This window comes from Eubalaena glacialis, chromosome 8 (assembly GCF_028564815.1).
Source record: "Eubalaena glacialis isolate mEubGla1 chromosome 8, mEubGla1.1.hap2.+ XY, whole genome shotgun sequence".
Taxonomy (NCBI): Eukaryota; Metazoa; Chordata; class Mammalia; order Artiodactyla; family Balaenidae; genus Eubalaena; species Eubalaena glacialis.
Genome location: NC_083723.1, coordinates 4,848,634 through 4,862,764, shown reverse-complemented (window position 1 = coordinate 4,862,764; position 14,131 = coordinate 4,848,634). Strand labels below are relative to the sequence as shown.

The 14,131-nt window shown below is 37.6% G+C and overlaps 1 protein-coding gene across 1 annotated transcript; it reads left to right on the top strand.

The window, feature by feature from the left end:
* The first annotated feature begins 367 nt into the window (after window positions 1–367).
* LOC133097050 (protein ABHD12B-like) lies at window positions 368–7,538 on the top strand. Its single transcript, XM_061199030.1, is given in 3 exon segments — window positions 368–395; window positions 6,394–6,552; window positions 6,784–7,538. Coding segments are annotated over 3 exon segments (942 nt in total).
* The last annotated feature ends 6,593 nt before the right edge of the window (window positions 7,539–14,131 follow it).

Sequence of the window (14,131 nt, the reverse complement as noted above, 5' to 3'; positions counted from 1 at the left end):
TACCTGTTCCTGGTGTGTTCTCTTTCCCACAGCCCTCAGTTGGTGGCTCTCCTTTGGGGATGTATTGATCAAGGTTCTCTAGAGAAAACAAACCAATAGGACATATATAGATACATAGAAAGGGACTTATTGTAAGGCTATGAATGACTATGGAGGCTAAGTCCCACAATCTGCCATCTGCAAGCAGGAAGCCCAGAAGGGCTGTGGTGTGGTTCCGGCCCAAACGTGAAGGCCTGAGAACCATTGCCAGTCCAAAGGCCCAAGACCCAGGAGTACTCCTGTCCTGAGCACAGGAGAAGAGGGATGCCCAGCTCATGCAGAGAACAAATCTGCCTTTCCTCTGCTTTTTCTTCTCTTCAGGCCCTTAATGAATGGGATGTTGGCTACCTGCATCGGTGAGTGATGTCTTTATTCAACCTAATGACTCAAATGCTAATACCTCTGGAATCACTCTCACAAACAACACCCAGAAAAAATGCTTCACCAGCTATCTGGGCAACTCTTAGCCCAGTCAAGCTGACACATAAAATTATCCATCACTGGCGTGGGGAGGGGCATGGTAGTTCTACCTTCTGCTCACCCCCATTTCCTCAGAACCTTCTGGAAGCTTTTTCTACAATGCCTAAGCCCAGCCTTTCTTTGTGCTCTGGGAAAGTGATCATCACACCTTATTCAAATCACCTTCTTTTTTTAATGAAATAAGTCAGACAGACCTATATGTGGAATCTAAAAAAATAAAACAAATGTATGTAACAGAACAGAAACAGACTCACATATATAGAGAACAAACTGGTGGTTACCAGTGGGCAGTGGGGGGGGAGGAGCAAGATGGGGCAGGGGATTAAGAGACACAAACTACTATGTATAAAATAAATAAGATACAAGGGTATATTGTGCAGCACAGGGAGATATAGCCATTATTTTATAATAACTTTAAATGGAGTATAATCTATAAAAATCTTGAATCACTATGTTGTACATCTGAAACTAAGATAAGATGGTGAACCAACTATATTGCAATCACCTTTTTAACTATCAATGTCCTTCACTCACTATTAAACTTCACAGTCTATAGTGTCTGGCATTGAGATGGTACTAAATAAAGTTTTGTTTATTGAATGAAAAACAGAATTTTCTATTGTTCTCCAATTGTGTGTAGCAAAAAAGCTATTGTAATCAAGTGGATGTCGCCTTTTTCTCAAATATTTAGTGTATGGGATTTAGAATGCAGAAATAAAACATTCGGTTTGGGATTCAGAAAACAGAAATTTAAGTTCTCAGGTCTGAGGTGTTTTGACTTACGTTAATACAAGTACTTTTCAAGTGTAGCTCCTCCCCTTCCTGATCTATTGAGCATACATGCTAAAGGAAAATAGTCTGAGTTTTCTGTCTGATTTTTGTTCTCTTATTTTTTTTTCCTGCCAAGGAGATTTGGGGCACATAAATCATTAATGTGTGTTTTTATATATCTTGGTGGTCAGTGATGAGAGAGTTTAAGGTAACATAAATCCATTTTGTGGTTATTTATGAGAGATACTTTCGGAGTGTAGAATTCAGTACAAGTCCTATGGATGACCTTCAGACCTTCAAGAGCCTGGCTTGAGCTTGTACATTTGGAAATGGACAGAGTTCTTTTTACAGGCTACTTTTAGTAGAATATCATAGGAGCATCGTCTACTACTGTAACTCTTCCCATTTCTCTTTTACAAGACTTGTTACTTTCCTAGCTTGGGAAGGAGTAAAAAACATACCAGCTACTCATCACTGACACTCAAGTACAGAACTAAGTACTACAATAAAAACTTCGAGATAATTTTGTTCAAAAATAGTAGGAAGTGAAAATTTAACTTCACCTATGAAAAACTCCATACGTTTCTATGTGAACATAACTGATGGAAATCTGCTTGTATTATTTGACACAACTGTTTAATTGCTCTTCATCTTCACTGATACAAATGAGGACATACCTCTTCTTTAGCTCCATATACTGCTTGAAGGTAGAAAAATGTACTTCCTTTAAAATGTATAAAATCAGACTCTACACTGATTTGACTCCTCATCACTGCTTGCTATGTTCACTGGATTTTAATGTAGTAATTCCACGACATACACAGAGAAACATTCACTATAAAATGAAAAGTCCAAAAATGGAAAACAAAGGACTTTACCATTGCAATGATTTCGGAAAAGTAATTCCATTTTACAGAAAAGAGATGCTAGGCTTAATGCCTTCTATTTTGTTTCAGTGTGATCACCTGAAAATGGCATGAGAGCAATACATAATTCAAATATCTTTAAAAATTGAACCATATACTTTTACAGGTCTAATAGGAAATCAATACAAATCTACTTTTTACAGGACAAATATGTCTGCATGGTTATAATGCCAATTGTCCTTACCTGTGATCTCTCTCTCTCTCTCAATTATCATTCCTGGAGTTTTATAGAATCAAAGATATTCTAACAATAGATTAAGTGATTTGACAGATGCATTACAAGATCTAAAGAGTACTGTTTGATATATCAGATTTTACTGTTCAAGTCATTTGCACAAACATTTGCTTATGGTGGTTGTGTATAGACTACTATAAGGATGTCACATTCATGAGCAAATCATTCTCTTAATGTAATCATCGCATCTGCTTTCTAGAGCAATCTAAATTTTTATATCAATCTCTCTTCAGATCTTATGTGGAAAAATATGTTAATATAACATTCCATCTCGATGAGGACCGCAAAACTGTTGAAAAATAAAGAAACCAGCAAGCGAGTATAAACTAGCATGTTTAAAAAAAAGGAATTAAAAAATGTATCCATTATTTTGGGTAAAACATGGCTATGTTTCTTTTCCATCAGTATAAATGGTGGGAATGTCTGGCTCTATTCTAAAATCTATTACTATAAGTTGCTTTAGAAGGACAAAAGTTGAGCAATCACCTGGGAGTGTCTTGCTGAGTGTGGACTGTGTGTGAGACTGCATTCTAACTCATGTTCCACTTGTGTCCCCTGTAGCCTGAAGCAGGGCATGTACTTGCCCTGACCCTCATACATCTGGTCTCTAAACTGAGGGCCACACCTATCCCATTCACTGCTGTGACACTGAATGACATATCATATAAAGCACTTAGAATGGCGCTAGCACACAATATGTGATCAATAAAAAGTATCTATAAATATCAACATTAATAGTATTTGAGTTCTTCTATGTACTTTGAAAAATATAGGAACATAAATAGTATTCATTCTGAAATTTTCTGTTCTCTAATTCACCTTGTCTGCTTTGACACTGAGTTTTTAGTGCTCTCATGGAGTGAATTGCTGTTTTTTGATTTATTGGGAGAGGTTGACCAATATTACAATAATCTGTTCCTTGAAAGGTAGTGGAATTCAGGTTTAAAACATTTGATACTAATGTTTTCTTCATGGGATGACTTGTAGCTACTGATTCAGCTTTTTAATTATTATAAGACTTCCAGGATGTTACATTTTTCTAGAAATATTTCTATTCTGACAAAATTGTCAAATTTGTTGGCTTTTATTATCTCATTTAAATATCAGTATCTGATGGCCCTATGCCATTTCCCACTTTTCGTTCTTCATAGCAGTGATTTTTGCTCCTAAATCTCCTTCTCCTAATCATCCTTCATCTCCATCCATCTTGGTAGAGGTTTGCCTTTTGTTTTCTTGATTTCACTTTTGTGATTAGTTTTCTATTTCGTTAGTTAACATCCTCCATTTTTTTCCCTATCATCAATTATTTTGATATCTATTCTGTTATTTTTTAAAACTTAAATTTATGCTTAGCTCACAAACATTCCCTCATTCCTACTTCCTTATGTAATATTTAATGCTTTTGTTTTCCTTTAAGCATTATTTTAGCTGAGTTCCACAAGTACCAGTGTATTCTACTTTCATTATTTTTTAGTTACAAGTATGTTTTTACATTTCTACTGTAATTTCTTCTTATATCTATGCAGTATTTAAAAACATTGTTTTCCTTTTACCGTATGGAGGTTTTACATTTATCCTCACTTTTATAAAATTCTAATTTAATTATAATGCAGACTAATTAATATAAAATATTTCCATTTTTTGCCACTTGACATATTGCCTATGCCTAATAAGAAGTTAAATTTTGTAAATGTCACATGGGTGCAGGGTTCTATCTCTATTATTCCAATAAATCAAGACATTAATTTTTTTATGCAAAGTATCTTTCTAACTAAACTTTAATCACTTTGAACTTTCAATACTTTAAAAACCAGTTGAGCACTCCTGATTTGGTAGTGGGTTTTTCAGCTTCACTTACAACTTGCTTTATATTTACATTATTTCATTTTTTTAGACTCTCAATGCATTTATCCCATAATGATGCCTTTGTCCTATGTCTTTTTGTCCAATATCAATATAATACGAATCTAATATTAATATACATCTGAGATTTTTCTGGGCTTTGTTTTTTGATGTGATCATACACACACACAGTTTTTCAAACTCTCATGACTTTTTAAAACATATTATTGAAGTATAACACATATACAGTCAAATCTTAAGCTTGATAAGTTCTTACAAACTGAATACACCCAAGCAACCACCACACAGATTAAAAGCAGACAGACAGAACACTTCCAGCATCCCAGGCATTCACTCCGTGCCCCGTTTCAATGACCACCCATCATACTCCAGGGTTAACAACCATCACGACTTCACACTCTAGTTTGGCCAGCAATTGAATTTTACGTAAAGGGGATCACAAAATGTGCACCCTTTTGTGCCTGGTTTACTGAACTTGAACACTGTGTTTGTGAGATTCCTCAACGCTATTGCATTTGCTCATTTTACCGAGTTTATGTATCCATTCTCAGGAAACGGGAGTACGCGTAGCTTCTGGTTGGACGATTTAACCAGTGTTGCTCTGATACTCTTGTACGTAGCGTTGGGTGTTCCATGTGCCCATGCTTCAATTATGTCACTTAAAAATATTATAGAAATAAATTTTACCTGCACCTTATCTGAAAAATTGCTTTAAACCTCAAGTTAGACCACTTATATAATATTTTTAATGACACACTCACACACATATATATGTCTATATATGTAATAATATATAGACATGTATATAAAAATTTCTTTTTGCCTTGATATGATTTTATCACCTCTTTTTTGCCTTTTTAAAAACCAATTTAATTTTTGTTTCTTTATTACATATTTTCTATCAGCTGGCTTGGAACTAATTTACTCAATTTCTCATTTCTATTGTCTTAGTGGTTAATTTTGAAATTTTAATGGGTACTTATAATATTTTAACTCCTCACATCTTACATGTTACTATTGACAACACTTCAATTCAGTCCTCTTAATTCTACCCTAATTGTTATCATTAATGTTCCTTTATATACAATGTTTGTTTAGATTTTCTAATGTGTGTTGCCTTTTTTTAGGGATCACTTTTCTTCTTTGTTAAGTTCAACAAAGTTCAACTTAAAGTTCAACAAATAAATTAAAAGAAAACGTTTATTTGTATTCCTCTGAGAATATCCTCATGTCACTTTGTCTCTTGAGAAGTTATTTTTCTGGATATACAATTCTAGCTTCACAGATATTCCTTAACTGTCTCTTGGAGATGTTACACTACCATTTTTTGGTTTCTATTTTTGCAGTTGTAAATCTGTTGCTCATCACACTGGCATTTCTTTGTAAGTGAGCTATCATTTCTCCTGGTCTGCTTCAATTAACTTTGCCTTTTCTTTGCTATTTTGTCTATAGTTTCACTAAAATATGTCTAAGAAAGAATTTCTGGTTTCTTGTTTTTTCTTCCTTTCCTTTCTTTTTCTTTCTTTGTCTTATGGCATACATGGTACTTTCTGTACTTGTGAGTTTGTACTTTTTAATCATTTCTAGGAAACTCTCAGCCATTCATCTAATCAATTATTGCCACAGCTCTCCTCTCTCTTGAACTCCTGTTCAAATATCAGTGTGACTTTCTCTTTGGGTTTCATCTCTTAACTTTTCTTCCATCATCTCGTTACTTTTTATTACATTCTGGATTATTTCCTTACGTATACCTGCCAATCCACTAGGTTTCTCATGAGCTCTGAGATGGATGTTTAATGCAGTATTTGAGTTTGGAGTTTTACAAATGTGTGTTTTGTGCTACATCTTTTCAAATATTTTCAGTTACAGTTATTTTATATTCTGTATCTGATAACCAACTCTGTTATTTGTTGGTGACTCTTTCTTATAGTGGTTTCTTTCCCTGTGGAAATCCAGGGACAAAAATTGTGGCTGTTTTCTTCCAGGAGCATTTTCTTCTGTCTGGAGTCAGAGTATTACCCAAGCGGGACCACTCTGGCCAACTTTCAGAATCTCTAGTTTATTCTAAAAATATTTCAGGCCGCCCCCGCGGGGGAGGCAGACGGCCAGGCGCAGCTCCGGGCTACCGGCGGCAGCTCCCGTGGCTGCGGCCGCGGTGGATCGGGATGCGATGTGGGGTGGAGACAGACGAGCAGGACTGCGTGACCGCGTGGTGGCACATGGTCGCGCGGAATCTGAGATCTTTCCCATACTCCTGTTCAACACTCAGAAGAAAAACTTCCACTCTGCGTACCAGCTTTACAAGTAAATCATGAAAAGAACATACTTTCCCTCCTCTGATGAACATGCTGATTTTTTTCAACCTTTTCAAAGCACCATTTCTTGTGGGTTTAAAGAAACCAGAGTTAAAGATTCCTCACACAGTGAACTTCTACATCAAAGTTGAACCTAGGGTGATTCTGGGTATCTGGCGCACAGTTCATAGCTGCCGGGGAGAGGATGCTAAGGGGAAGGGCCGTAGCTGGTATGAAGCAGCTCTCCATGATGGCAACCCAATTATTGTTTATCTTCATGGCAGTGCAGAGCACAGGACTACTCCTCATAGACTTGAGCTAGTAAAGGTGCTGAGTGATGGTGGTTTTCATGTCTCGTCTGTTGACTCTAGAGGGTTTGGGGACTCGACGGGTAAGCCCACGGAGGACGGGTTGACTTCGGATGCTATTTGTGTCTATGAGTGGACCAAGGCAAGAAGTGGTACCACCCCCCTGTGTCTCTGGGACCACTCTCTGGGAACAGGAGTTACAACAAATGCTGCAAAAGTTCTAGAAGACGAAGGATTCCCAGTTGATACTATTATCCTGGAAGCTCCATTTACCAACATATGGGTTGCAAATATCAATTATCCCTTGTTAAAGATTTACCGGAAACTTCCAGGATTTTAATGCATGCTTATGGATGCCCTGAGGAAAGATGAACTAGTCTCCCTCAATGATGAAAATGTTAAATTCCTGTCTTCTCCCCTTCTTATCATACACGGTGAGGATGACAAAACGGTGCCTTTGGAATTTGGAGAAAAGCTCTATGAAATTTCACACAATGCATATAGGAACAAAGAGAGGGTGAAGATGGTGATCTTTCCTCCTGGCTTCCAAAACAACTTCCTTTGTAAAAGCTCCACACTATTAAAAACCATGAGAGATTTCCTGAGCCAGCAGTGGGCATGAGGTATGAGTAGAGCGGAGAGCAAAGACTTGGTCCAAACACCACTTGTGATGTACATTTCTTATGTAAAACTGTACTGGGCTGCTTGGGTGAGCTGAAGTTACTGACATTTCTACAAGTCACTTGCCTTTTAGTAAAAGAAAGCATGGATGCTGGGAAAAAATAAATAAATAAAAATATTTCAAGTTCTCTGCTGTCAGTTTGTTGTTGGCCCAATGCTTAGACTCTTGTTTGTAGGATTCATGTTGACATTTGCTTTTATCAGCTCTTGTTTTCATTCAGATTATTTTTTGCCTCTTGGAGATTCCCCTTACTTTGTGCAAGCCCGTAAGTACAATTAAAAGTGTATTATATGCAGTGTTTAGTTGTTTTCCAGGATCAAGTTCCTTCTGAATACATTAGTATCTTGTTTTCTATATTATTTGAAATGAAAGATGTCAGTTTAGTGCTTTTGTATGCGTTGTAATTTTATTACTTTTTTTTTTTTACCTATCTCAATGAGTGATATCACTAGAATTTTCCACCATAGATCTTTTTATCATAAAAAGCCATACGTGTAGGTATAATATGAAACACAAAGTGAAAAGTACTCTTAGTAAAGGATGGAAAAGTAGATATTGTATAAAATGGGCATAAATTCTTTTTATGTGTTACTCTTTAAAAAAATAGATAAAAGTAGTATTCCTGGGGGCTTCCCTGGTGGTGCAGTGGTTGAGAGTCCGCCTGCCGATGCGGGGGACACGGGTTCGAGCCCTGGTCTGGGAAGATCCCACATGCCGCAGAGCAACTGGGCCCGTGAGCCACAATTACTGAGCCTGCACGTCTGGAGCCTGTGCTCCGCAACAAGAGAGGCCGCGATAGTGGGAGGTCCACGCACCGCGATGAGGGGTGGCCCCCGCTCGCCGCAACTGGAGAAGGCCCTGGCGCAGAAACGAAGACCCAACAGAGCCAAAAATAAATAAATAAATTAAAAAAAAAAAAAAAGTAGTATTCCTTGCCATTGTTGCAGGAATGGTGGCTGAGCCAGCATTTTACGTGTCCTCATGCCCCTCCCACTCCTACCTACTGTGGTTGGGCAGAACCCAGTGACAAATTCTAGACAGTGGGCTATGGATGAAGGTGATGTGTCATGTCCAGGAGAACAAGAGAGCTGAACAGGACACTCAGGCGTCTCTTCCCTCCCACAGTGACAAGGAAGCCCATGGACCGACCTTCTGGAGCCTCAGCATCAAAGACGCTGTATTGCTCAGCCCCTTCCCCGACAGCAGTGCCCTAGATTACTGCTGAGACCAGCAGCGAATATTCACTCTGGCAGGACTAGTCATGGAGCTTTGAGGGGTGGTTCTTACAGCAAAACCTAGCTTCACCTGAGCAGTCCAGTAAAACACTATTTTAGGGAGATTCGTAATAACCATTTATGGGAACATTTTTTTCTGAAATTTAGCGTGTTCACAACCAAGTTCTTCGCCTTCTCTCCCTGCCCCACCCTCCGCCTTCCATGTGGTGCCGTGGCTTGTGTGGGAGTCTTTGTGGAGCACGGGGTGATCATCAGGTATGAAGCCCAAAGCAAGTTCCTTCACGTTCATCCTCACTTTGTCTTCTGGAATATGACCCTAATTAGTGTACCTGTTTCACAGGATTGTTCTGAGAATGAAAACAGTGATTGCATGGAAAACACACATCATAGAAGCCAGCACAAAATATTCTCTTGAAGGTGATAGCCAGTAACCACATTTGATACAATATATTATCTAAAATGCCCAGTTTCTTAAAAAATTATGTAGCCTTCATAGAAACATGAAAGTATAATTATGACACATACACTGGAAAGAAAAGAGCAACACACAACTGCCTATGAGAGAATCTGAAAGAAGTCATTAGAGAAATGCAAGTTAAAATAACAAGGAGGTGCCACTATACACTTGTTAGAATAGCTAAAACCAAACCCCGATGTAATGGTTAATTTTGTGTCAACTTGGCTAGGCTACTTGCCTAGTTGTTGGGTCAAACCCTAGGCTAAAGGATGCTGTGAGGATATTTTTTACATATGCGGAATATTTAAATCAGTAGACGTTGAATAGGGAAAGTTACCCTCCATGAACTGGATTCACCTCATCCAATCAGTTTGAGGCCTTCAAATCAAAGACTGCAGTTTCCTAAAGAAGAAGAAATTTGGCCTCAAGAGAGCTACATAGAAACCCTGCCTAAGTTTCTAGCCAACCCTGCACATTTCAGAAATGAGACCACAACATCAACTCTTACCTGAATTCCCAGCCTGTCTGCTTGCCCTATGGAGTTCAGACTTAGAGCCCTCACAACCCTATGAGCTAATTCCTTAAAATAACTTTTCTGTCTCTCTCTCTCTCTCTCTCTCTATATATATATATATAAAATATATATATACATATGTATATGTATATATGTATATATATATACATATGTAAGATATATATCTTATTGTAATAAGATTACAGTTGTTATTGTGTCATTGATAAATTGTAACTTATATATAAAAATAAGGCATATCTTATTTTATCTATATGATATATATCAATATAAGATATGTATAAAAGATATAGCTTACTTTTATGTATAAGGTATTATATATATAAATACATATATCTTATTAATATACATACATACATATACATCTTACTGGTTCTCTTTCTCCATGCCAGTCCAATTGATGGCAAGGTTATGGAGTAACAGGAATTCTCATTTATTTTTGGTGGAAATGCAAAATGGTTCAACAATTTTGGAAGACAATATGGTAGTTTTTTAAATAGTCAAAACAAGCCTTACCATATGATCCAGAAATTATACTCCTAGGTATTTACCAAACTGATTTAAAAACATATGTCCACATAGAAACTTGTAGCTAAATGTGTATTATAGCTTCATTCATAATTACCAGAATTCATCTTTAATAGATGATGGATAAAAAGATTTTAGTTTATCCATACAATGGAATATTGTCCACTGATATAAAGACATGAGCTATCAAGACTTGAGTAAATCTTAAGTACATATTTCTGAGTGAAAGAAGCATTTCTGAAAAGACTACATACTGTGTGATTACATTTCCATGGCATTCTGCAAAAGTCAGAACCATAGCAACAAAAGAGCAACATCTGTGGAGGCAGCTTGTGGATGTCTGCTGACCTGCTCCCAGTTTAACTGGTGGAAAGGATGAAAATCAACCATCTAAAGCCTCTTGAAATGATCCTAAGGACAAACAGCCGATGAAGAAACATCAATTCAAGAAAATCTATGAAATTCCAGCAAAAGAAGTGAGAGTATGGCATTTGACTCAAGCGTACTCTCTCTTTCCCCATCCCAGCTCTACGAGGCAGACTCTGCTCCAGAGTGCAGCAGCAAGAGCGTAGGGCGCCCGCTCCCCTCAGCTCCTTTCTACATGGAGGAAGCTGGACTTCAGTGTTTCTCATCCCTCCCCCTGCAACCCATTCCTGAGGTCAAGTCCTGGGTGAGTGTGGTCAAGAGGTGGGGCCTTCTTCCTCCACCCACCCTCCACTCATGGAAGAGAGGCTTTGCCTTGGGCACAGCCGCTGAGAATACTGGGGCACTCATTGCCTTTGCCCATGTCAGGCAGTGGTGGTGCCCCCCGCCCCCCGGGAGAGGGAACCTGAGAGGGCATCCGGCTGCTTGCATGCTTGCAGACCTTCCACTGGTGTCACCTTCTTTGTGAGGGTGTCACTCAGGCAGAAGCTTGATGTGATGGCATCGCTAGTTCCAGAACACTAGCTCAAAGATTTTCCTTGGGGGGGTGGAGAAGAAGGGTGTAAAACAGCTCTATTTCTCTTCCCAAAGAAAAAGACTTCATTTACCAGAGAGAATGAAGAGTTAAAACCTAAGAGTAATCTCAAGAACAGTGGGGGAGGTCATGGTGAAAGGCAATTAGGGGAGATTCCTTGTTTAAATGAAGATACAGCCTAGACTAGATAGACTGCATAGTCTGAGGAAGAGAACTGGGGAATAAGACAGCTGGGAAGAGCCCTCCTGGTGTCAGAACAAGTACTGAATTGGACTGCAGAAACAATGCCTTCCCAGATGCCACAGTTTTATTAGATTAGGTTGTAAACAATGAATGTTCTGGGACATTGGTATAAACAACAGCAGGATCAGCCAGAAATACATCAAATGAGTGTGGTCAGGGAAGACAGGAAAGAGAGGCCCACCAGTATCACTGCCATGCTGGGGAGTGATAGGCATACACCAAACTGCACTTCCTGGAGAAGCAACAGCAGAGGTTTAACACTGGGGCTGGGACAGGATGGGGGTAAGGGATGGAGGGGGATGGGGACAGGAAGAGGAAGACTTCACTAAAATAATCCAACCAGCTAGTAAAATGTAAACCAGCTAATAACAATAACAAGACCCTGGGAATTCTCTGGTGGTTCAGTGGTTAGGACTTGGTTCTTTCACCACCGGGGCCTGGGTTTGATTCTTGGTTGGGGAACTAAGATCCCCACAAGCCACACAGCATGGCCAAAAAAGTCCAAAAGAAACAAACAACAACAACAACAATAAAAAACAAACAATAACAAGACCCTGGGCTGGGGAAGGAACCAGTAACCAGATTTTTGACATATTATCTAAAATGCCCAGTTTTTTAAAAAAAAATTATCTGTATCTATCTTTATCTATCTATCAACATGCAAAGAAATATGAAAGTATAAGTATGACACATACACTGGGAAAAAAAGAGCAAAACACAACTGCCTATGAGAACATATATCAGATTCAATAGGAAAAAAATACCTCAAAAGAACAATTATAAGTAAGTTCACAGAGCTAAAGGAGAGCAAGCATGACTAAAGAATTAAAGAAAGGTATGAAGACAATGTGGTATCATATAGTACAGAATGTCAATAAAGAGATAGAAATTATAAAAAAAAATCAACTTGAAATTCTGGATTTGAAAAGTACAATAAAAAAGTCCAATTAATCTTCAGAACTCTTCATCATGCAAAACTGAAACTCTGTATCCATTGAACAAAACTTCCTATTTCCCCCTCCCCCAGTCCCTGGCAACACCATTCTTTTGTCTGTCTCTATGATTTTTGACTACTCTGGGGACATTTTTTAAGTGGAATCAAACAGTATTTGTATTTTTGCAATTGGCTGATTCATTTAGAATAATGTCTTCAAGGTCCCCTTATGTTGTAAAATATGTCAGAATTTCCTTCCTTTTTTACACAATATTATTCCATTGTACATATACACCACATTTTGCTTATCCATTCATCTATGGATGGAGACTTGGGTTGTTTCCATATTTTGGCTACTGTGAAAAATGTGCTATAAACATGGAGGTACAAATATCTCTTTGAGCCCTTGTTTTCAGTTCTATTGGGTATATACCCTGAAGTGGAATTGATGGTTCATATGGCAAGTCTATTTTTAATTTTTTGAAGAACTGCCATACTATTTTCTGCATCAATTGTACCATTTTAGATTCTGACCAGCAGTATTCAAGGGTACAAGCTTCTCCACATTTGTGCCAACACTTATTTTCTGGCTTGTTTTGTTTTGTTTTTATAGTAGTAATTTTAATAGGTATGAGATGGCATCTCATTGCAGTTTTGATTTTCATTCCCCTAGTGATTAGTGATGTCAAGCATATTTTCATGTAATTGTTAGACAGTTGTGTATCTTCTTTGGAAAAATGTCTTTTCAAGTCCTTTGCACCTTTTTGAATCCAGTTGTTTGGGTCTTCCTGCTGAGTTTTAGGATTTCTTTTTATATACTCTGTATATCACTACTGTATCAGATATGTAAATTTCAAATATTTTCTCTCATTCTGTGGGTTTCATTCTACTTTTCAACACTATTGAAAATCATTTGACCATATGTGTGGCGCTTTAATTCTGGGCTCTGTATTCTATTCAGCTGATATATATGTCTGTCTTTATACCAGTCCCACACGGTTTTGATTACTGTAATTTTGCAGCAAGTTATAAAATCAGGAAGTGTGAATCCTGCAGGTTTGTTTTACCTTTTCAAGATTGTTTTGGCTATCTGGGGTCCCTTGAGATTCCACATGAATTTTAGAGTGGGTTTTTCCACTGCTGCAAAAAACATCATTGAGATTATTTTTTATTCTGTAGTATTGACATCTTAAGCATATTAAAGCTTCTAATCTATAAACATCTTCATGATATCTTCTTTAATTTTTTAGCAATGTATTGTAGTTTTCATTGTATAAGTCTTTCACCTCCTTGGTTAAGATAATTCTTAAGTATTTTATTCTTTTGATGCTATTGTAATAAAATTGTTTTCTTAATTTCCCTTTTGGGTTGTTCATTGTTAGTTTTCAGAAATGCAACTGATTTTTGTGTTGCCTTTGTGTCCTGCTACTTTGCTGAATTTGTTTAAACATCAATTTTTTGTGGAATCTTTAGGGGGGGTCTCTCTACATATAAGATTATATCATCTGTGAAGAGAGAGAATTTTACTTCTAAACTTTTAAAATTTCCAAAACTATGACTTAGATTTGTTTCTCTTTTTCAATTCTCATGGATCCCATTTTACTGTGACTGCTGCCACCAGTGTGATTTTCTAAAAAAAAAATCTG